This window comes from Papio anubis, chromosome 1 (assembly GCF_008728515.1).
Source record: "Papio anubis isolate 15944 chromosome 1, Panubis1.0, whole genome shotgun sequence".
In the NCBI taxonomy this organism is placed as follows: domain Eukaryota; kingdom Metazoa; phylum Chordata; class Mammalia; order Primates; family Cercopithecidae; genus Papio; species Papio anubis.
This window is the reverse complement of record NC_044976.1, coordinates 55,129,408-55,150,704: the sequence shown is the minus strand read 5'-3', so window position 1 is coordinate 55,150,704 and position 21,297 is coordinate 55,129,408. Positions and strand designations below refer to the sequence as shown.

The following is a 21,297-nucleotide window of genomic DNA, read 5'->3' as shown; positions in this document are numbered from 1 at the left end:
ACTTGTTTGACAATTTGCTCTAATGGAAATATGTGTGTGTATTTGTATTATGAACCTACATATGTGTGTGTACATATACACAAATACAGATGCATGACTTTGCATATGTATTATTTTATGTAAAATTATGCACACAAAAAACTATACCTGAATTTGTCCTGAAATGAAGTGACTTTGTAGACTCGGCAACTTAAGAGTTTTATTATAGTACATTTTACCCTACCTGCACATTTCTTGCTAGTTTCTCTCCTAGAAGTTTCTTCAAAACCAAGAAGCAAAACTTAGAAAAGAACAGAATGAAAAGAGAAGAAAAACTATTTAGAGAAAGGTTTAAGGTACGTTCTCTTCTCAAGGTAAAAATTAGCAATATTAACAGCTTGGAGCTTTCATTTAAAAAAAAATCTGTAAGTATGCTGTGCCTTTGCCTCTCTGAGATATAGACATTATCTTTGACACAAAAAGCCAGCATTTCATTCCTATTTTTTCCTGATACATTTCTATATTTTTATGTCTGTACATGCTATTCCTTCTTCCTGGAAAAACTACTAAGTTGTTCTTGAAGGCTCTGTTCAAATGTCACCCACTCCTCCCTATCTCATCCAGGTTGTTACTCCTTCAGCACATTTTGTATATCTATTTTACACATGTCTTTTATAACACTGATTTGTTGTATTAAAGCATTTGTGTGTGTGTGTGTGTGTGTGTGTGAATCTTGAACTAATTAATCTCTTGAGTGCTTTTTGAGAAAGAAACCCTGTCTCATTCAGGTTTGTTCCCCAGGGCCTGACATAAAACTGTACAGACAGTGTTTGGTAAATGAATGCCTAAATAAACAAGCAAATGAATAACAAAATGAACAAATGAATGACGCAGCATCCGAAGCTCTCTGCCTTCTTATTCTGTTATTAAGAGTCCATGGAACATTTTTTCATTATTCTAAAGCTCAACCTTCCCTGATTTCATATATTGTCAAAGTGACGATTATTAACTATGAAACATACTGAGCACCTTCCATGTGCTAGACACTGGACTGAGAGAGGCAAAGTGTTCATCCTCCTCATAAAATTTATCTAAGTCACTATACAGCCTAAAATTTTTCAAAAATTCCCCCTTGCAAAATGTTTAAAGTTTAGGCTTCCTAACATGACACAGAAAGCTCTTTATGTCCTGACCTTTGCATATCTTCCTGGCTTTATCTCTTGCCACTCTTTGCGTTGCACTTTCTGCTTTGGCAACAAACTGCTCATAGTTCTGTCCCTTGAATGAACCTCCACCTCTATCTTTGTCTTGCTATTTCATCCCTCTAAGTGCTTCCTTGGTCTATTCCAACTATCTGGTACAGCTTTGAACTTTTCTCCATCTGACTAGCTCTTATTCATTTATCAAGCTCCAGTCGAGGGATCTCCTCTTCTCCAGGAAGACTTACCCAAATCTTCTAATTAAATAAATTACTCTTCTTCCGTTTACTTATATACTTGAGCAATCTCTAGCTTATCACACATTAACAAAATTGGAATTACATGTTCATCATATTAAACTATGAGCTCCTAGAGGACAAAGGTTATTTTATATATGTTTATATCCATGTGCAGAGCAGAATAAGGTTGCTTAGCATTTTGTAAACACGCATAAAATATTTTTTAAATTGAACTAAAATAGGAATATACACAAATCTCTCATAATCACTGATAATTCCTGTTTGAACCAAAGCTGATTGGGGTTACTATATCTAGAAATTGTGATATATTATCTACTACAACCCTGATGTTATTTGATTAATTGAAAAACAACCATGAGGCAATCACTTGTTGAAAAGACCCTTATGTTCCATCCAATCCTTTTTTCCCTCTCCGTGTGTTTTTGATTGTTTCATGTGGGAAAGATATTCCATTTCCTGTATATGTGTATAATCCCATTCTTATTACCTGTAGTGGGTTTCCTTGATAGGCCATTTCAATAATTTTTATCCAGCTCAAATCATAAAACATTGGATAACTCATTTGTGCCAGGCACTGAGGGTACAAAGATGAATAAGACTGTCTACTATTTTCACTTGATAAGACAGTATGTTTATTAAATTATATAATAGGAATAGATATCAAGTATAGTTAAGAGACAGTAAATTATATATGGCAGTCATAACAGTTTTCATGTGAATTGGTTAAGAGAAAGAAGAATATTTCAAGTAAACAGCATGTATTCAAGGATTGTCATGTAGCTTGATGCAGCTTCAGTAAAGAAGACAAAGATAGAGGGATGGAGAATGGCAGTATACAAAGGAGCCCAAATGTCAAGCTAAGCAGTGTGGATCTCATCCTGAAAGCAATAAGGAGTTTTTAGAACTTTATAAATAGAAAGGTGACCTAATTAGATCTGTATTTTAAGAAATCACTATGAATTCACAGTGAGCAATGGCCTGTAAAGGATAAAAAAGCCAGTAAGGAAGCGATTGTTTTGTTAAGTAAAGGAAAAAATCTATCTTGTAGATCTGATCTCATTTGTTATAGGTTGATCTTGTAATTTATCATCCAAACACAGGACACTTCTAAGAGTGGGAGGAGGAACTCTTAATCATAATAATAAATAGTTATAGATAGACATATTAGTTATAAACAGACAATATCCTGGGCAAAAGGAGATATTTGGTCACACTAATTTGGAGAAGTAGGTACCTGTAATCTAAGCTATGTATTCTGGAACTCTCTGTTTGTGGTCAACAGATTTCAGTGCATTAGAAGGTGATGTGCTGCAGATGTATAGGTCAGTATGTCAGGAAAAGATTCCCAAGGTCAGGACTTGAATTTCTCAGGAGTTTTTAACAAAATGCCTGCCTGCCCGTGAATACAAAAGGAGAATGGGAATTGCCCCCAACTGGGTACAGCCAATTCCCACTACTTTAAAATAACATGTAGTATAGCTATATATAAGAATACATAAGCTCACACAGAGAAAAAGCATGGAAAGAATGTCATCTAGAAATGATAGGTATGTAAGAATATTATAAACTTTAAGGCACTACACAGAAGTTTTAGTAATGGAACAGTTAACTACCATCCATGGTGCTTAATTCATACCTACGTTACAACCTCATCCAGCAGGGCTCATTCTAGTACAATTAAGTAATGGTTGTGCACACACTGGGGTCTGTCTGGGGATAGGGTATGGGGAGGGAGAGTATTAGAAAGGATGGTTAATGCATGCTGGGCTTAATACCTAGGTGATGGGTTGATAGGTGCAGTAAACCACTATGGCACACATTTACCTATGTAACAAACCTGCACATCCTGCACATGTACCCCGTAACTAAAAATAATAATTAAAAAAAAAGATTTGAGAGAAAAAAAATAATAATGGTTCTGAAAATACTTTGAAAATATAATCATACCAAACAAATGTGAGATTGCACCATTTTACTATTATTTTCTTAAATGACTTTCCTTTAACTGTATACCTTCCTATTTTCCATTCCCATATGTGTTATTTAACTAGTCAATAGTATCTGGAGTTTATTTTGAGGTTACTATATTATATCCTCCATTAGTTTTGTTATGAAAAATAACTATGCAAGAATGGTCTGATTAGTAATTTCTCATTTCAGTACAATAAAGAGATTATTGTCATCAACACAGCAGTGGCCTGTTCCAATAATTCAAGAAATGGAATATTTGATTTGCCAATAAGTCCTGGAGAAGAACTGGAAGTCATTGATACCACCGAACAAAATCTAGTGATATGTCGTAATTCTAAAGGCAAATGTAAGTTTATTTGCTTATTTTTCATAACATTTCATTGTTTTTAAAAAAATTTTAAAGCATTTTCTCTATAACTTTCAAATTAACGGTGATTTTTCTTTCTATAGATGGATATGTGCTCATTGAACATCTAGATTTCAAGTAAGCTGTTTGATTTTGTACTTTAAATCATGAGTTCCTAATACCTTGTTGTATACATTAGTCTCAAGAGAAGACTACTGAATCTATTGAAATTCAGGATAAGTTTTAAAAATTAGACATGCAGTACCCTATTCTATAAGGATCATGTTGGAAGATACTTTATTATTGTCTCTTGTGACTATGCTATCAAACTTCTCTACACAGCTTTATCAACATTTTAAAAGAACACAAACATATTAAACTAGATCAGAAATTCCCTAGAAATCTCCCACTCAACTGTTTCATTGTCCTATATTTTTAAATGTTTGCATATTTTTCTTTTTTCTCAGGCATCAAAGTTGGTCACCTTAGAAAGATCACGATCAAATGTTACGGACTGCACAAGGGAGAACTAGTCCTAAGATCCTAGTCCTGCCTTACATCAGTTTCAGTTTACATGTCAAAATTTTAGAGATGGTGGAATCTGTGGAAACTTTCGTTCTGAACTTAAAAGAGAAAAATAAAAACAAATCCTCAACATTTAGATGTTGGTTTTACTCCTAAAAGGTTATCTTTCAATGTCTATTTCAGTATCTACTTCACTGCCAGTTCAAGAGAATGTGAAACAGTATGTGTTAGCATTTGAGCACTTATTTAATGAGCCATATCCAAAGTTAGAAATCATGCCTTATGGCACCTAGTTAGTTGTGCAGATGGTTGGTTTGCTTCTAATATTAGCACACGAGCGTTTGTAATTTCTAGATGTTGTGCATTCAAATTTGGTATAATTTAATTCTGAACAGTAAACAGTGTAACCAAGGTCTTTTAAATACTCAAGTTTAAGGTATAATCTTAATTATGACTCAGTCTTTAAAAAGGTATAAATGTCCTTTTACTTTATCACAAAAATAAACTCATATGAATACTGTTCCACATTGGTTTCTTTTGGGAATAGTTTCCCAAAAAATAATTTATTCCTAAATTCACCCATCATTTTAAGAAGTGCCCAAATGTACTTAACAAAATAATATATATGCTGTCTTACTTTAAAACATCTTTTTGTCCAAAATAAGAACAATTGTCATTATTTTGTCTATGCCCAAATAACTATTCAACTAATAGCATTCATATGTACTTTCATTTATATGGAATTAAATAAAAATTTAAAAACTGAGCTGTAATATCTATTCCATTTTTTAAATGGGGTGCACTGCATGTCAAGAGAAATAAATTCTACATATGCATTTAACAGTTTCAAATTTTTAAGTGGCTTTTTCAGCACAGAAAAACTGAAGAATTTCACTCAGTTCTTTAAGCAGGGTGATTCTGGCCTTCACAAGTGTGATGGAATTTGTTTCCATGGCCTTGTTCTTTATATTGAGGCCACTTTTTAAGCTTCTAGGTTCTTTTATTTTCCTTTGCATGTTCCAAATGACATTTGCCAATAAAGGCCAAGCTTATTCTAAAAGACACGAATCAAAGATATTCAAAAAGTTCAGACTTTAGAGAAGGAAATCTGTAGAGATTATTACAAATAACATAATTAAACAAGATATCAATGGAACAGCTAAAGGATTAAAAAATGTTTTACAGAGGTGGTAACACTGAAGCTTGGTCTTTAAATATGTTTATTTATTAGACAAGGCACAGAGATGGAAGATCCATGCTCGCTTTGGTGATTATGAAGAAATTCATAGTAAATGGAGTGGAGAATGTCTGGTGGGAAATGGCAAGAGCTGCTTGCAATGGGGCAAAGTGGGGCTAGAATGTGACAGACTTCACTTGTACCTTTTCCTCTAGAGATTAAGGAGTCATTTAAGGGTTAAGCAGGAAAAAAATGTTAGTTATTTGGGGGATAGGAAGAAAATGCCAGATATTTGGGGGATGGGAAGCAATCACCAATATGGATAATAAAGGAGAGGTGAATTGTTTTTGCAATATTCTAGGCAAAAGGCATTATACCTTAAGACAGCAGCAACAGAAATATATGGTACAGGAGCCCCATTAGAGGTATTACAGAGGTAAAAGAGAATGTCTTGGTGACTAATTAGATGTATCGGTGAGAGAGAAGGAGAATTAGGGAATGCCTTTGAGACTTCTTTTCTGGGAGATGAAATGAAGGCTTGTACTAAAGATTGGAAATATATTTCTGCTTAGACTAGAGACCAAACTCTGCTTGGACCCCCTGAACTAAAACTATTACCCAGTGAGGGGCATTTGCAGCCCTCTCCTGCTCTCCAGGAACATAACTGTTAGAGTAGGCATTGTAGAAGACAAGGCTAAGTATGGCTGTGGGCAAGAAGAGTATATGACTATGCTGAGCAGAAATCTTTCATGCAATAATCCTGTCCAACAGAGAATCATATACCATACATCACTCTTGCCACTTCACCAAGCCACTAAGCATTTTAAATCTTGGAGTGACAGCGGGACTAAATTTGAACTCAGATAGGTTTGTTCCCTGCACTTTCCACCTCATTACATGGTCCCTTGTTTTAATTTGACTCAGCTCTTTACATCTCAATTTCCTCATTATTAAAACAGGGCTAGGCTGGGCACAGTGGCTCACACCTGTAGTCTCAGTATTTTGGGAGGCTGAGGTGGGCAGATAACTTGAGGTCAGGAGTTCGATACCAGCTGGCCGATATGGTGAAACCCTGTCTCTACTAAAAATACAAAAATTAGCTGGGTGTGCTGGTGCACATCTGTAATTCCAGCCACTCAGGAGGCTGAGACAGAATTGCTTGAACCTAGGAGGCAGAGGTTGCAGTGAGCTGAAATCACGCCACTGCACTCTAGACTGGATGACAGAGCGAGACTCCGTCTAAAATAATAATAATAATAATAATAAACAGCTAATAACTCTGATCTTATCTACTTCACAGGGTAGTTGTTATGCTACAATGTAATAATATAAAAGTAATCTAAAATTCTTAATACACACTATGGTATTAGTGGTGTCATTTTTGTACCTGGCTTTTTCTGAAGTTGGAAGATGCTGAAAACAAAAATACATTTTTAAAATTCAAATTGTACGACTTGATAGAATGGCTGTTAAGTAATTTTTTTGCGTAGACAGAAAAACGTTCAGTGTTAAAAGCCTATTAAATAGCATATACTGAAGAATAAGCTATTTTGTCTAATATAAACTAGTACTTATTGATATGGTATAGGTTTTTAGAAAAAAATGATTGTTTTTCTATCCTTTCTATCCATACTTAATGCAGTTATGTTTCTATTTCACTAATATCAGTCCCATTTCCTCCATTCTTGGAATCAAAGCATCAAAAATATATTTCTCACATTATTAATCTGCAAGATTTCAAAATGTAAACACCATGACTAAGACTTCAGTGATATTCTAAGCAGATGTCATCTGTCTCCCAGAAACCCTGAGCATAAAGCTTCAATGGAAAGACTAAGTTTACATTTAATTTTCAATTTTGTATAAAAATAAAGATAATGGCATCATCAGGTAAAAGGCAGCATAATAAAGCACTTTACTGTAACAGAGGCTTAACACTGGCCTATTCATAAACTCATTGATATATACGCCAGGCCCTCCAGCAACCTTAAGATGTCCCAAGACCTCCCTTCCCACTTCTGAGTTCCTCTGTGATATACTCACTCTTCTAAGATTTCTAAGATTGCACAGCAACCTTCTTGACCAGGAGAGGTCCTGCAAATCTTCAAAACTTTTTAAAGTATATTCTAGGGGGAAGAAATGGAAGAGGAAAAATATGAACATATAATAACAAAACTAAGAAGTAGCTGCCTCTTATTATGGGTGAGATTCTTCTCAGATTTTTAAAATTTCCTTCACTTTTCAAATTTCCTATAGGAAGCATCTATTATCTATGCAATTTAGGAAATAAAACATATTTTCACTAATAAAAACAAATCTGTTCTTTTCCTTCAAGTTTAGAAAAAGCGAATTGAAATCTTTACCTGTATATCCTGATTTCAATATGTTTGCATTCGTCTTTTTCATGAGGGCTAAAGTCTGTTTTTCAAAAAGCATACAGTCCAGGTGGGCCCAGCTTAATCACATGAGCCCTTAAAATTTGAAAACGGAAAGCAGTAAAGTCAGTCTCAGCAAATTAGAAACATGTCGTTGAAGAGAAGGAAGAAGAGATCCAAACCATAAGCCACTTGTTGCTGGTTTTGAAGATGAAGGGAGCCATGGGCCAAGGAATGATGATGGCCTCTAGAAGCTTTAAATGATTCCTAGCCAACAGCCAAAAAGGCAACAAGGACCTCAATCCTACAGCAGCAAGGAACGAAATTCTGCCAACAACTCAATGCAATTGGAAACAGATTCTCCTCCACAGCCCAGCCCTATCAATACTTTGGTTTCCAGCTTGTGTGACTTGAGGCAGAAAAACCAGCTAAGCCTGCTGGGTTTCTGACATATAGAACAATAAGATAATTTGTACTTTAAGTTGTTAAGTTTGTAGTAATTTGTTACAGCAACAGTAGAAAACCAATGCAATAGCTTAAGTTAAAAACTATAATGTACAACTAAGATGACAAAAATGAACAAAGATGGTGTGAAATCGCCAATGAGTATAGGCAATCTTTTCCACTAACAACTTTCTTGTAACTATTAATTGGCGTGCAGAATACCAGCATAATGATGGAGCAGAAACAAAAATAGCTTTCAAATGAACCAGAGACTTTAATTTGATTTTGTGAAAAAAACTTATAAGCAATCAGGCTGCTTTTCTCTTTTGTGTTTGTTACCTATGAGTTTCATACAGTGCAAACATTAATTAGGAAGAATCTGTAACTATGAAATGCTATGTAATTCAGAAAAACATCTTTTCCATATGGTTACTGTAAGACAAATCCTTCCCATATCATTTAACACTCACAAAAAGTATATAACAAACAAAACTGAAATTTGAATCGGAGATTATTTGAACACAAAAGCACTGGAAGTCCGTGTGTTTGAGAAGGAGTCTCACTCTGTTGCCCAGGCGGGAGTGCAGTGGCGCGATCTCCGCTCACTGCAGGCTCCACCTCCTGGGTTCACGCCGTTCTCCTGCCTCAGCCTCCCGAATAGCTGGGACTACAGGCGCCCGCCACCACGCCCAGCTAATTTTTTTGTATTTTTCAGTAGAGATGGGGTTTCACCATGTTAGCCAGGATGGTCTCAACCTCCTGACCTCGTGATCACCCGCCTCTGCCTCCCAAAGTGCTGGGATTACAGGCGTGAGCCTCCGCATCCGTCCTATTTTTTCTTGAAACCAATTATAAAAAGTGGTCCCAATTTTAACAATTAAAAAATTTTTCAATAAATACGTAATGAAGTACCCCAATGGGTCAATGTATCAACCTATTGATTTTTTTTTTCTTTTTCAAAGGTAGGCTAAGAATGAATGAATGCAGGATGTTTTTGAAAAAAAAGTAAATATTATATCCTATATTATGATTGTCATGACACAACCTAATGGCTGTTAATTTTCAGTTTTATTTGTTGCACTCAAAATCCACTGTATATTTAAGCATACATGACAAAGAACACAACCATTCTTCTTAAAATAATAAAGATACTATCCTTAGAGTTCACAGTTCTGTAACAACTTTACATTAAATGTTCAAAACATTGTACAACCACAGATATTTGTGAACAGTCTTGAGAGCTGTATTTTGGTACGTTAAGGCAGCTCCAGCCAACATTTTAAGAGATTCTGAATATTTGTTACAACACAGGACAAGTTTGATATTTGAATACTCGAGGTCTCAAGAAAGACTAAATGTCACCTAAGAACACCACAATTTGTGAAACTGTGATCTTACCTAAAAATCAAGATACTCATCAATATCAAAGATACTTATTTTTTTTAAAAAAGGAATTTACATTGAATGTGGGGATATAAACCCTGTATTTAAACAAGGGCTTCCAAACAGTTGCTCACACACATCTGTGAGGTAGGTTATCATCCACATTTTGTAAATGGAAAAACTAAATGAGGTTATGTGACCTGCTGCTGCTTCAGCAGCCAAAGGAAGAAACTGATTCCAAGTTAGATTTTGTTCTTAGCTCTGAGTTGTTTCCTTGACAAACTTTTTCAAGGGTTAAAATATAAAAACTGCCATTCATTGCATTAATTTTTAAAGCATAAGAAGGTGGCCAAATGTTATGTTTACCAATGGGACTTATAAAGTCAATCAACATGAAAGAAGTAGGGAAATACATTTAGTGAACAACTTCTGATAGTGGTAGTGAAAGGCTGGACCAAGGAACTCAATCAGGCAGATGCAAACATGATCATTTGTAGGAGGCAGATCTCAGGAGAACTGAGAGGGATTAGAAAAAAAGAAAACATAGTTTAAACAAGTTTTACTATTACTCTTCTTATAATTTAAGGGAGAAGGCACAATTTAGTGTTTTGTTTGCTTGTTTGTTTTTTAGAACAGTGGATCTCTTTCTTTTCCACTTTAGGAAAATGTTATCTGTCTAGAAAAATTGCTATTTTTGGTAGCAAAACTTATTTTAAAGAAATATGTAACTGTGAAAAATGCACGTTTAAATTAGTAGAAAAAAATTAACAATGCAATTCTCCTTGGCTAGAATGTTTTTGTTCCTCCTTGAAATTTTAAATCAACACAAAGCAGCAACCCCCACTGCCCGCCTCAAAAAAGGTCACACTGTGTGCACTGTATGAACCTTGTCAAAATTCTATGTATTATTCAAAAACGTTTTTATGCCAGGATATTCTCCAAATTCTTACTTTTTTTCTGGAGAGTGCTCTATTCTAGGATTTAATTACACTTTAAACGTAATTGAAATTTACCTACCCTGCTTGTCCAAACCATCAAGAGCCACTTCCATAAAATCTAAACTACTTTAGATATAAACCATTTTTACCAAAAGTCACACACATAGTCACAACTGCAAACTGGCATTGCTATGCAAGGCTGGCAGTAAACATTAACATTAGCTTGCAAAATTAATACAGGCCTACAGTCTGATAACTCTTCTAGACCCAGCCTGATTCTTATCAGGCTCTGGCTGAAGAAGTTTAATTAAAACTCAATCCAGTCTAGACTGTGAGACCTGTTCTTTGTGCTATTACTGTTCAGTGGCATCAAAGGCATCATAATTATAGGTGGAAAGGCTAGTAAGGATGCCAGCAACTTGTTTAAATGAAGTTTTTATAATTTTTAAAGCTCAAACATAAGTACGTTACAAAATTTTATAAGGTTTGGGAGAAACTCTATCAAGCTAATAATAATTCAGTGTTTATAAATTAGAAAAGTATTCTATGAAAATAGTTATATCATCTAATATACATACAAAATGAAAAATTATCAATCTGCATATGAAATTTGGATAAGACTATTTCAGATAATAGTCAAAAACTCTAACAATTTAGACAGGGACTGAAGCTACTTTTCTTTTTCGTTTTTTTGAGACAGAGTCTTGTGCTGTCACCCAGGCTGGCATGCAGTGGCATGAACTTGGCTTATTCCAACCTCTGCCTCCCAGGTTCAAGAGATTCCTGTGCCTCAGCCTCCCGAGTAGCTGGGATTACAAGCAGCCTGCCACCACACCGGATAATTTTTGTACTTTTATTAGAGACGAGGTTTCACCATGTCGGCCAGGCTGGTCTCAAACTCCTGACCTCAAGTCATCCACCCACCTCGGCCTCCCAAAGTGCTGGGATTATAGGCATGAGCCACCATGCCCGGCCTAGTTTTCCTTTTTGAAAAATGATTGTGCTATAAGAATCACATAAAATTATGAGAAGAATCATGTCTTAAAGTTTCTTCAGTATTTTTAAGCACCCTCAATAACTTAGAAATACTTATAAAAACCAATATGCTAATCATAAATACTTTAGATAATTACATCTTGTTAGTACAATCAACTGGTTAAAATAAACTAAGAACTATTTATTTAAGACTACTTTATGTCACTCTAAGACTTGAAAGCAAAACATCTGTATTTATTTTTATTACTCAACCACTCTGATGTTTTATTAATTCAGACTGTTCTTCCCCAGAGGAAAGGTGGTTTCCTATAAAGAGCGATTGATCACTGCTGGATACTTGTATGGTGTTAAAGCTTTATGACGAGCTTTCTGGTCCTGCTTCCTCATCTGGAAATGGCAAAAATGCTTTCTCTGGTTTCCTCCCAAAGTTACTGTAATAGTAAGTAAACAATGTGAAGGGTCTCTAGATCGAAAAATCACTATAAAAAATATATGGAACACTTTCATCACTCCAAATTTGTAACGCTTTGCTTCATGCCAAATGGACATGATGTTTCACCATGTTTGGATTTCTGGATGATTTTTGCCATTTGCATTTCTCTGGCAGCTGTATTTAGAAAAATATTCAAGTATATACCTTTGACATGCCTCACCAAATCAAAACAGAAACATTCACACTAGTATAAAAACTCTAAATATATAAAAAGTGAACACTAACACAAATCATATGAAAAAGCAGAAAAGAACTTTAAAGCTCAAAAGTACCTTAGAAGTGTTAAAATCTACCTCTCTCATTTTAGGAGTTATAAAAATGAGGCCAAACATAGGATGTGACTTACCAACAGATTGCACATATCCCTCATCCAGAGTTTTTAATAGAGTCTTTGAGAACTACTATTAAAATAAATTACATTTCCTATTTAAAAAGCCACAGGGTGACACAGGAGAACCAAGTAAATAAATGCAAGATTGAAAAGGTTTGGGTCTTTAAAAACAAATAAACAAAAACAGACAAAATTGTGAACATGTCTAGCATTTAGATACTGAGATTTTACAACCATTAATAGGATGTAAATTATTAACCAGTGAATAGACAAAGTGGTGTCTGTGGCAGGTATGTTCCAGGTTTTTACATTTTATAAATGGAAAGTGAGATGCCTACATTAACTCAGTATACTGCACATTATTCGATGCTACGGATAAATCCAAATAGGTCAAAATTCTATAATAGTTGTTTATGATTATTTTCTAAACTATGTCTCATTTAACAATAAAAATCAATTTGTATTCCCTGAGTACAAACTGGCTAGGGAATAAGAAAAAGCAAACCCAGAATTATAAAACTGAAAAACCCATTTGCAGAAAATGGAGAATTGTTTGTGCTACATATAGCCAATACCTTGACATAGAAACACGATTATTTCTGATTTAGGCTCCTGGATTCTCTTTATAGATCGCTAGTATAAAGGAATGTAAACACTAGAGATTATAAAAGCATCTCCTAAAAGGTTAATCATAACAAAAACCCAACTTGCAAATGGTTTGCCTACTTCCCTCCCTGCGTATTCTATTTGAGAAGGTAGCTGTTCCTACATTGAAACATAAGGAATTAGATCTTCATATGGTATCCCAAAGAAAAGTATTTAGAAAATGTTCACTGACTACACATTTTAAAAGAATCAGTGACGATTCATTACCCACAGAGCCATAAGCACGAGTCACTAGTCTCTTAGACTTTTTTTTTTAACAAGTAATCTTGTTTCAGGTTTTTCAGTCACCCATTCATAAGAATAATGTTGCACTCAAATAATAACACAAGATGATTAAGAAAACCAAGATGTCATGAAACAAGTCACAGACATAGAAAATTCTATTTAATCCAGCATTCACTCATGATGAACATGTCTGCAAGTTAAAACAAAATGATTCTAATTTTCAATCAGACTCTCCCAACAACCAGTAAGAGAAAAGGAAGTGTTATTAACTACCCTAATTATGGCATTCTGGGACAATATTTTCCTAAAAAATGTATTTCCCAAATTTGCCTTTTTTCATGGGATATTAAGTTTTTTAAAATGAAAAATTAATTTGGGCAAAGTTCAACAAAGTTATATGGCTTTCTTTTTTCTCACAGAAAGACCTGTCAGTCTTTAATGCTGACATCTACTGTCATCTTCGAGGGGAAGAGTAGCATGCAACATTTTTCAAACTTAGTCCATGCAATCTTTTTTCTGTGGAGCATCTCACAGGATATACTTTGGGAAATGCAGTTCTAGAACTACATGGAGTTCATTTCCATGATATAACTAAGGCCTTATCTATAACCTAATAATAGAAGCTCTTCTCCTGAGTTTTAACTGGAGGAAATTATTCTTAGCCCACACCTACCTACCACATCCAGAGTTTACAAGACTGAAATGTGGAAATTTGGGGTTAACAACTGATTCTTTCCCTCTATCTGCCCATGAGCAACAAAAACACCTGCTGTAACAATGTTTTAGCTCTAATTGTGCTGGACTGCGTCTCCTGAAATCTTCTCTCTAAAACCCAACCACCTAGATTCACAAAATAGCTGTTTTAAAAACATACACATAAAAGAATCCAAACTGTGACCATTAGTTCTCCTAAAATTAAGTAGGTAAATATCAAACTACAGCTATTCATAAATACCGGCAAGAGTTAGAAAACAGTAAATAAATTAACTCTTACAAAACATGGCAATCATCCATATAAGGTAATTTTGATATGAACAATTTTTTAATATCTGATGAGACTAATGGAGCTAAAACACCACTGGATTCCTTCTGTTTCTCTGCCTTCAAAATTTTTGTGGATTTTGTCATTGGGGTTAAGTAATCTGATTAGTTCCTTATTTCTAAGGTAATTCCATTCATAATCAGGACAATATTATGAAGTGGCCCTGGTTTTCCCAAAACAGGTGTGTGCCCATTTTGAGAACCCAAAATATGCCATATCTATAATGCACATCAGACTAACACAGCAGGACTGCTTATCTCTATACAAATAATCACAGCATCTCAAAGGGTAAAAATTACCCTTTGGTGCCACAAGATGGCAGTCTTTCAATAATTAAACTTTAAACTATCTCAAATTGCAACCCGCCCTCATTCCCAAATTGGTGAACGATTCTTTTATTTTGATATTAAGAAGTTGGACTTATAAGTTACTTAACATCAGTTTTTAAAAGATCTGCAAAGCCATATGATGTGACACAATGCAAACTCCTAATTCAAAGAATATTTAAAGATAGACACACTTGTTTTCCACTAACACAGGAGAAACTTAGTCTAATGTTCTCATTTGCTTCTTGGTAGAACATACATTACTTTTGGCAAAGAGAAACCTGTCAAGGTAATGTCATTTTTTTGTTTTCAAGAGCTTAATGTTTTTTAGGGTAATCCAGGTAAATAAGTGTTAATTACAACATAAAAATAACAAATAAATACAAATTAGATAAATTACACATAATTTAAAATTAAATACTTTTACTAAAACAAAACAAAATATAAACTATTATCTACCCTGCTATAGTTTGTGTTTTTTTAATCTTAAAAAAACCTGCACAAAGCAAAACAAACCAAACAAAACAAAAACTGGTTTTTGCTTAAAAGCACTGGTGTGTGAATACACATATTTATTTATTGAAGATAAAAATTTTTTCTTGATGTTCAAAGCTTCCCTGCCCTATCAGGTTCAACAGTGAAGGTCATAGCCTATCAAGCTTTGGAAGTGTACAAAAGCCCTTAGGGCCAGAAGAGTGTTTTCAAACTTGGAACCAGAAAAGATTCAAAGCTGTACCCACCAACCACTGAGGATCAAACAATGAACAAAGACAAGAGTGACTAGGATAGGTGGGGTGAAGGGAGTGGCTTGCCATGAAGAATCAGCATTATGAGATGCACCAGGACCCTAACATCTAACACACAAAATAAAGATCAAAGAGAATTCTCATTTAAGGGACTGTTGATACCTTGCTTTGTTTCATTTAACTATTTTATCACTGTTTGGTGAAATGCAAAAATAAATAGAGCCAAAAGAATTTGAGAAAGGTAGGTTTTGAAGACATTTTTTAAAAGATGTAAGTATATGTAAAAGACAAAAGTTGTTGCAATTCCAGGTGTTCCAATACTAATTTGAAACTTGAAGGCTCTTAAGATAAATATATTATTCAGGGAAAACTCAAGATAAAATACTGAGTCAGTTACTGCTGCTTTTAAGAAACCTGAAAATTGTGGTTACCTGTGACATGACCACAGTCCTTCTGTTGAATATACTAGGCAGTATTTGTAAAAATACTGTTAAAAGAAGTTGGCTTCTGAAACCTTGGGGGCAGGTTTTTAAGATTTCAACATTTAAATAATATCTTACTCATGGTTCTTTTACTTTTTAATCTTCTTTTGTTAAAATAAATTGGGGTCATAAACACAACATAAAGCCTACTGAAATTTAGGAAGTAAACTGGATTTACCTACACCAAACAGTAAAGCAAGGAGGTGTTGCCAAACCACCCTTACATTGAGATGGTTCGCCAGTGTGGTGTGTTAATCATCTGTAGTGAACTCATTATTGTAATTAAAAATCTTCATCGATATTAACCTATTAAAGATACTGCCTATGTGAATTTATCATAGGCACAATAGAATTACAGATTTCTACAAGTAAATAAGATGTCAGATATTTTGTTTTCAGTAATTTCAATAGTATTGTGTGTCCCCTGGATATAATTCACGTCTCTCAGTTAGTATTGCAGTGGATATTATCCAAAAGTAAGATAAAAATTTAAAGAATATATCTGATTTTCATAGTGCAATAACAGAAAGAAACTAGAGACAGATCAACGGGCTAAAGTAGTAATCAGACTGGCACACATTTCAAAAAAATCCATGGTGTGACTGCCCAGGCGAGGTGAAACTGAAGACAATGTGCTTCCGGTCAAAGAGCCAGTGAGAGAGCCAGAAAGTGAATGGCTCTCTGCAGTTGTGGAATCAAAACTTGATCTTGGTCTGTGTAAGCCAGCAGCAGAACAGGAACGCTGAGGTGTTGAGGAACCAGACCTCTGCTCCACTACTTCGTCTGAAATGTACCAAAGAAGAGCAATTTATATGAAAAGTATATATGCCCAAGCCCTTCCTATGAATTTATGATATTCAGAATATTAAGTAAACACATCTGAGCAAAGGCAACTTAATAATGAATGTCATGTTTCAGTGTTTTAGAAGCACAGTCCTCTTCCTTCCAACAATCATAACAAACATCGCTACCAATCACAACACGTGCACACAGCCAAAATGTGGCCTCTAAGTCCTTCTCAAATCGGAGTACTGGGCATTGATACTGGCATCAATCAAACTGATATCTCTTCATGTGAAGAAAGCATATCCTTGACAACTTATTTTCTTCTAGCATATCAACAAAAAAAAAATCATTAAGGTAAAAATAAAAGTTACCATCATATATTGCCTTGGGGAAGTGGGGGGTAAAGTGAGAGAAATCTTGTTAAAACTGGAGATTCTATGATTCCCAGGACCAAAACACAGGGATCTGTGTTTTAATAACAACATGTAATTTCGATGAAAGAGGTCTGGGATCCATATAAACGCTACCGTACATATTTGATGGTAGTTCAAGAGTAAAATGTAAATACTTTGTTTAAAACAACTTCCCTAACTCTAAACTCAGTTCCATTTTTGTTCCATCCAGCACCTGACCCTTGGTTTATTCTGGTTTTATCCCACTTGGGCCTCTGAAATGAATAATCAGATTTGGTTTACCCAAGTTTAATTCTTAGCACACACTAAGTTCTTGGACATGACAATTTTCCCTGACGCCTCTGGCTCCTTGATTGCCATGAGTACCTAAATCCAACCCAAATCCCAATGGAGACCTATTTGGTCACCCTGGCCACCCAGGATGAGGAAAGGTGATGAAGGGGAAAGTTTAGACACTACAATACTAACTAATAAAATATGAATGGAGAAATGTGACAAAGAATCTGACAAATCAGTTAATTTTAAAAAGTGAAACCTACTTCCCTGTTGTTCCTTACTTGTGCTCCATGGCCAATACTTCAAATGATTCTTTTATGCCACGGAGATACTTCTTGTGGAAAGACGCCAGGTAAGAGGTATTCAACATGTCTCTCATCCTTTTCACTTCACTTACATTTTGGTTAAGTCTAAGATTACTTAAAAACCAGTGCATGACCTACCCACCGGATGTCTTCGAGATGATTTTAACATCTGGTCAACTAGTGCCAAGTTTTATCTTCTCAGAGCTCATGCAATGCATAGCTTCCTTACCATCAATGCTTTTAAAGTCCAAAAGATAGCTCCTGTTATCAACCAGGTAAAGTTGTAAGCTCATTTTCACGTAATTGCCAGTCACTGGATTTTTTCTTCTTACACGAAGATGGTATGCATTCACTACCTAAAGTGAAAAATCAATAAAAATAATCAACTACAAAATATCTCCCTTTTTATGCAAAAAAGGTCAAAATAAGTAATTAATAGGGGTGAGGTAGGAAAGGAATATCTGAATAATTTTTTTATATTACTGGTAGTTTACTTTAGTATTTATTTAATCCCCACTAGCAGTATTGTATGGCAATTAAGATTTAAAGGAAAAGCTACTTAAATAAATTTGGGGTACTGAAGAAAAAAGTGAAATATAAAAGAAAAAGAGAACCCAGAGATTACATCGGGTCTAGCTTTCACTCTAGATAAGCATCAACTCTAAAACATCAATTATAATTTGGTTGCCCAGTCTCTGCTTGAACCATGTTCATGGATGCTTGTGGAGTAGAAGGAACAAAGAGGACCAGGCATGGTGGCTCATGCCTGTAATTCCAACACTTTGGGAGGCAAAGGTGGGTGGACTGCCTGAGCCCAGGAGCTTGAGACCGGCCTGGGCAACATGGTAAAACCCCATCTCTACAAAAGCATACCAAAAAAATCAGCTGAGTGTGGTGGCAGGCGCCTGTAGTCCCAGCTACGAGGGAAGCTGAGGTGAGAGGATAGCCTGACCCTGGGTTGCAGTGAGCCAAGACTGCACCACTGCACTCCAGCCTGGGCAATAGAGTGAGACTCTGTCTCAAAAAAATAAACAAACAACAACAACAAAACAAACAAAAAAACACTGCATTGAAGGTTCTGGATTTTCAAAACATCTGTGGTACTAGTTTCAAAAATGTTTCAGTACAGAATTTTAAAAATGTTAACATTTCTTTTTTAACTAAATACGACTGCTTCAAAACAAAGAGATGTTTTTTAAATGATTTTAAGAAAATATTTATTTCATGTACAGATAATAAAATGAAAATGACTGATTTATTTGAACATGTCAAATGCATATTTATGTGGTAAGTTTGCACATTTTTCTTCTTCCTTTAAAAGTTCACAATCCTCAAGAAAAGAACAAGAGTGAAAGGCATACCGAAGAAAAAAATGCCCCTCCCCACACATATATTCAAATAGAACTGAAATGAAATTGAGCACTAATTTTTAAGAAAAGCAAACTGTGGCGTGAGAGTAAGGAAAATATACTATAAGTATTAAAAGCACTAGCTAAATAAGAGAGAATATCACAACTTGGAGAAAAGTGTTAACTGACTGAATAAATATGTCCTGATATAATTTGTACTGACCACTAGCTATTACAACCACCTGCCTCTGTTCCCTAAAAAGAAAAGAAAAGAAAAAAAAAACCTCCCCCAAAAAAAGAGAAAGTAAAAACATACTATCTTTGAAGACACTCATGATTTTTCATTGCTATGATGTATGCTGAAACTGGTAAGCTATTTTCTCAGAAGGTTTCTAGTTGATTACTTTTTTTCTTGACCAAGAACACCACTATAATTCAAAATATGTTGGTTCCCAGTATCAACCACTTTTCATCCTTACAGAGGTTATTTGTTTTGTTTTTAATGTGCATGGCATATTACTAGAAAAAGATGGGCTTAATACTCAACTCAGGAGCTCAGAGCTGCTTACAATATAGAAAAATGGCTTCTACAATGATCTTATTACATTATAATTTCCTACCTTCCATTCAAAATCCAGCTGCTTCATAGCTCGGTAAACTTCAGCCATAATGTCATATGGTTTGCTCTGACTTCGGATTCCAAGATGCCACTTGGCTTTTTTCACGGCTAAAGATTTGGGCTTAGTCGTATTCAGTGCATCCAATGGACATCTTGCTTTGGGGCTGTCTGCTATAAGAGGTGGCATCCTTTCTGGATGAGGCTTCAGGCCTGGGGGAATATGCATGGCACTATCATCCATAAAAGAACCAGACGGAGGACTAGAGGCGAGGTAGAACTCACTGGCTTGGTTCATTATTCTCCGATTGTCAATGATAAGATGATAAGCCACTGCAAGCTGGTCTTGAGGGTCACCACTATATAAACTGTTCATTACTTCTGATTCTGTACATTCAAATTTTTCACACACTTCTTTCACAGCCTCATCATCAATGACGTTAGCATCATAGGAAGGGTCTTCAGGAAATAAGTAACTGGGCAAATCTTGTTTAAACCATTCATGCTCTCTAGGAAAAACACCACAATACACTATTGTAAGACACGCTTTGGCAAGTCCAAATAATTTAGACATAGGGCAACATAATAGAATATAATCAAAAGATCTGGTCTCTAGACCTAGCTCTGCCACTTACTAGCTATGTGATCCTAAGCAAGTTAATTACCCACTACCCTTGAATAACTATGGTTATTAAGACTTGGCATTTGGCCGACATTTTCTCAAAAATGAAAAAAGCGAGCCCATCGCTTTAAGGAAAACAACCAGCAATATTTGTTGCTAATGATAAAATTCAAGCTTTCAAGCAAAACTTTTGTATGATTTGTATGAGTTTCACAGCTTCTCAATACTTAAAGACTTTCTGATAAAGTTGGTGTTAATAATAATAAATACACTTTTTTTCTTTCCCAACCACTTATCTGAGTGAGGTCAGACCTTCTTTACACACTTCAACTAATACAAAATAATGCAACAGATTGAATGAAGAAGGTATGAGAACCTAGCTGTCTTTGATATAAAGTCATTCTTCTCACAATTTTTTTTGGAAAATATGGTGATTTTTCATGAAAGATGTATTATTTAACATGTAGTGGGTTTATAGTTATTTTTAAGTAAATTAAATATTTTCTTAATTTCTCAGTTTTAATTCTAATACAGTAAATATTGATAGATATAACCTGCATTTTAAAAAATCCCCCTTAAGGTCCTCAATAAGTTTTAAGAGTTACAAGATTTTGAAATCAAAAATTTTGAGAACTGCTCTCCTAAGCCTTATTTTCCCACACTTCTGGGCCTTTGCGCTTGATGTTACTATTGTTATTCTAGAATATCAAACCATTTTCATCTAACACAAACTACTCCTTCGAGATTGTTCAGGCATTACTACCTGGTAGAATTGGGCATCCCGTAAGTTCAGATGAAGACATATTTTGACTGAATGTCTTCTATTCACTGATTAATTTATTTTTGAATATTTACTGAGGACATACTATGGATAAAAAGAAACATTCCTCACAAAGATTATATTTTAGCTGAATAGAGATTAAACAAATATACATAAAATATAGTTACAAATATACAAATATGCAAATCCTGTGATAAAGACTGCAAAAGAAATTGCATAGAGTAAAATGAGAGTATATAATTTAG

The 21,297-nt window shown here is 34.9% G+C and overlaps 2 protein-coding genes across 5 annotated transcripts in view; one reads left to right on the top strand and one right to left on the bottom strand.

Moving 5' to 3' along the window:
* Positions 1–5,046, top strand: part of FYB2 (FYN binding protein 2) — a 95,501-nt gene extending 90,455 nt beyond the window's left edge. For all 4 annotated transcript variants that reach the window (XM_017961863.2, XM_017961865.2, XM_009209325.3 and 1 more), the window contains 4 exons: positions 242–335; positions 3,599–3,755; positions 3,860–3,893; positions 4,223–5,046. In XM_017961863.2, coding sequence (XP_017817352.1) covers positions 242–335; positions 3,599–3,755; positions 3,860–3,893; positions 4,223–4,244 — 307 coding nt within the window. In that variant the 3' untranslated portion in view covers positions 4,245–5,046. The remainder of the gene's footprint in view (positions 1–241; positions 336–3,598; positions 3,756–3,859; positions 3,894–4,222) is intronic.
* Positions 5,047–9,276: 4,230 nt separating this feature from the next.
* Positions 9,277–21,297, bottom strand: part of PRKAA2 (protein kinase AMP-activated catalytic subunit alpha 2) — a 67,015-nt gene continuing 54,994 nt past the window's right edge. Inside the window, exons 7-9 of the mRNA XM_003891950.3 lie at positions 19,654–20,158; positions 17,914–18,040; positions 9,277–16,687 (exon numbers count right to left, since the gene is read on the bottom strand). Coding sequence (XP_003891999.1) covers positions 16,449–16,687; positions 17,914–18,040; positions 19,654–20,158 — 871 coding nt within the window. The 3' untranslated portion in view covers positions 9,277–16,448. The remainder of the gene's footprint in view (positions 16,688–17,913; positions 18,041–19,653; positions 20,159–21,297) is intronic.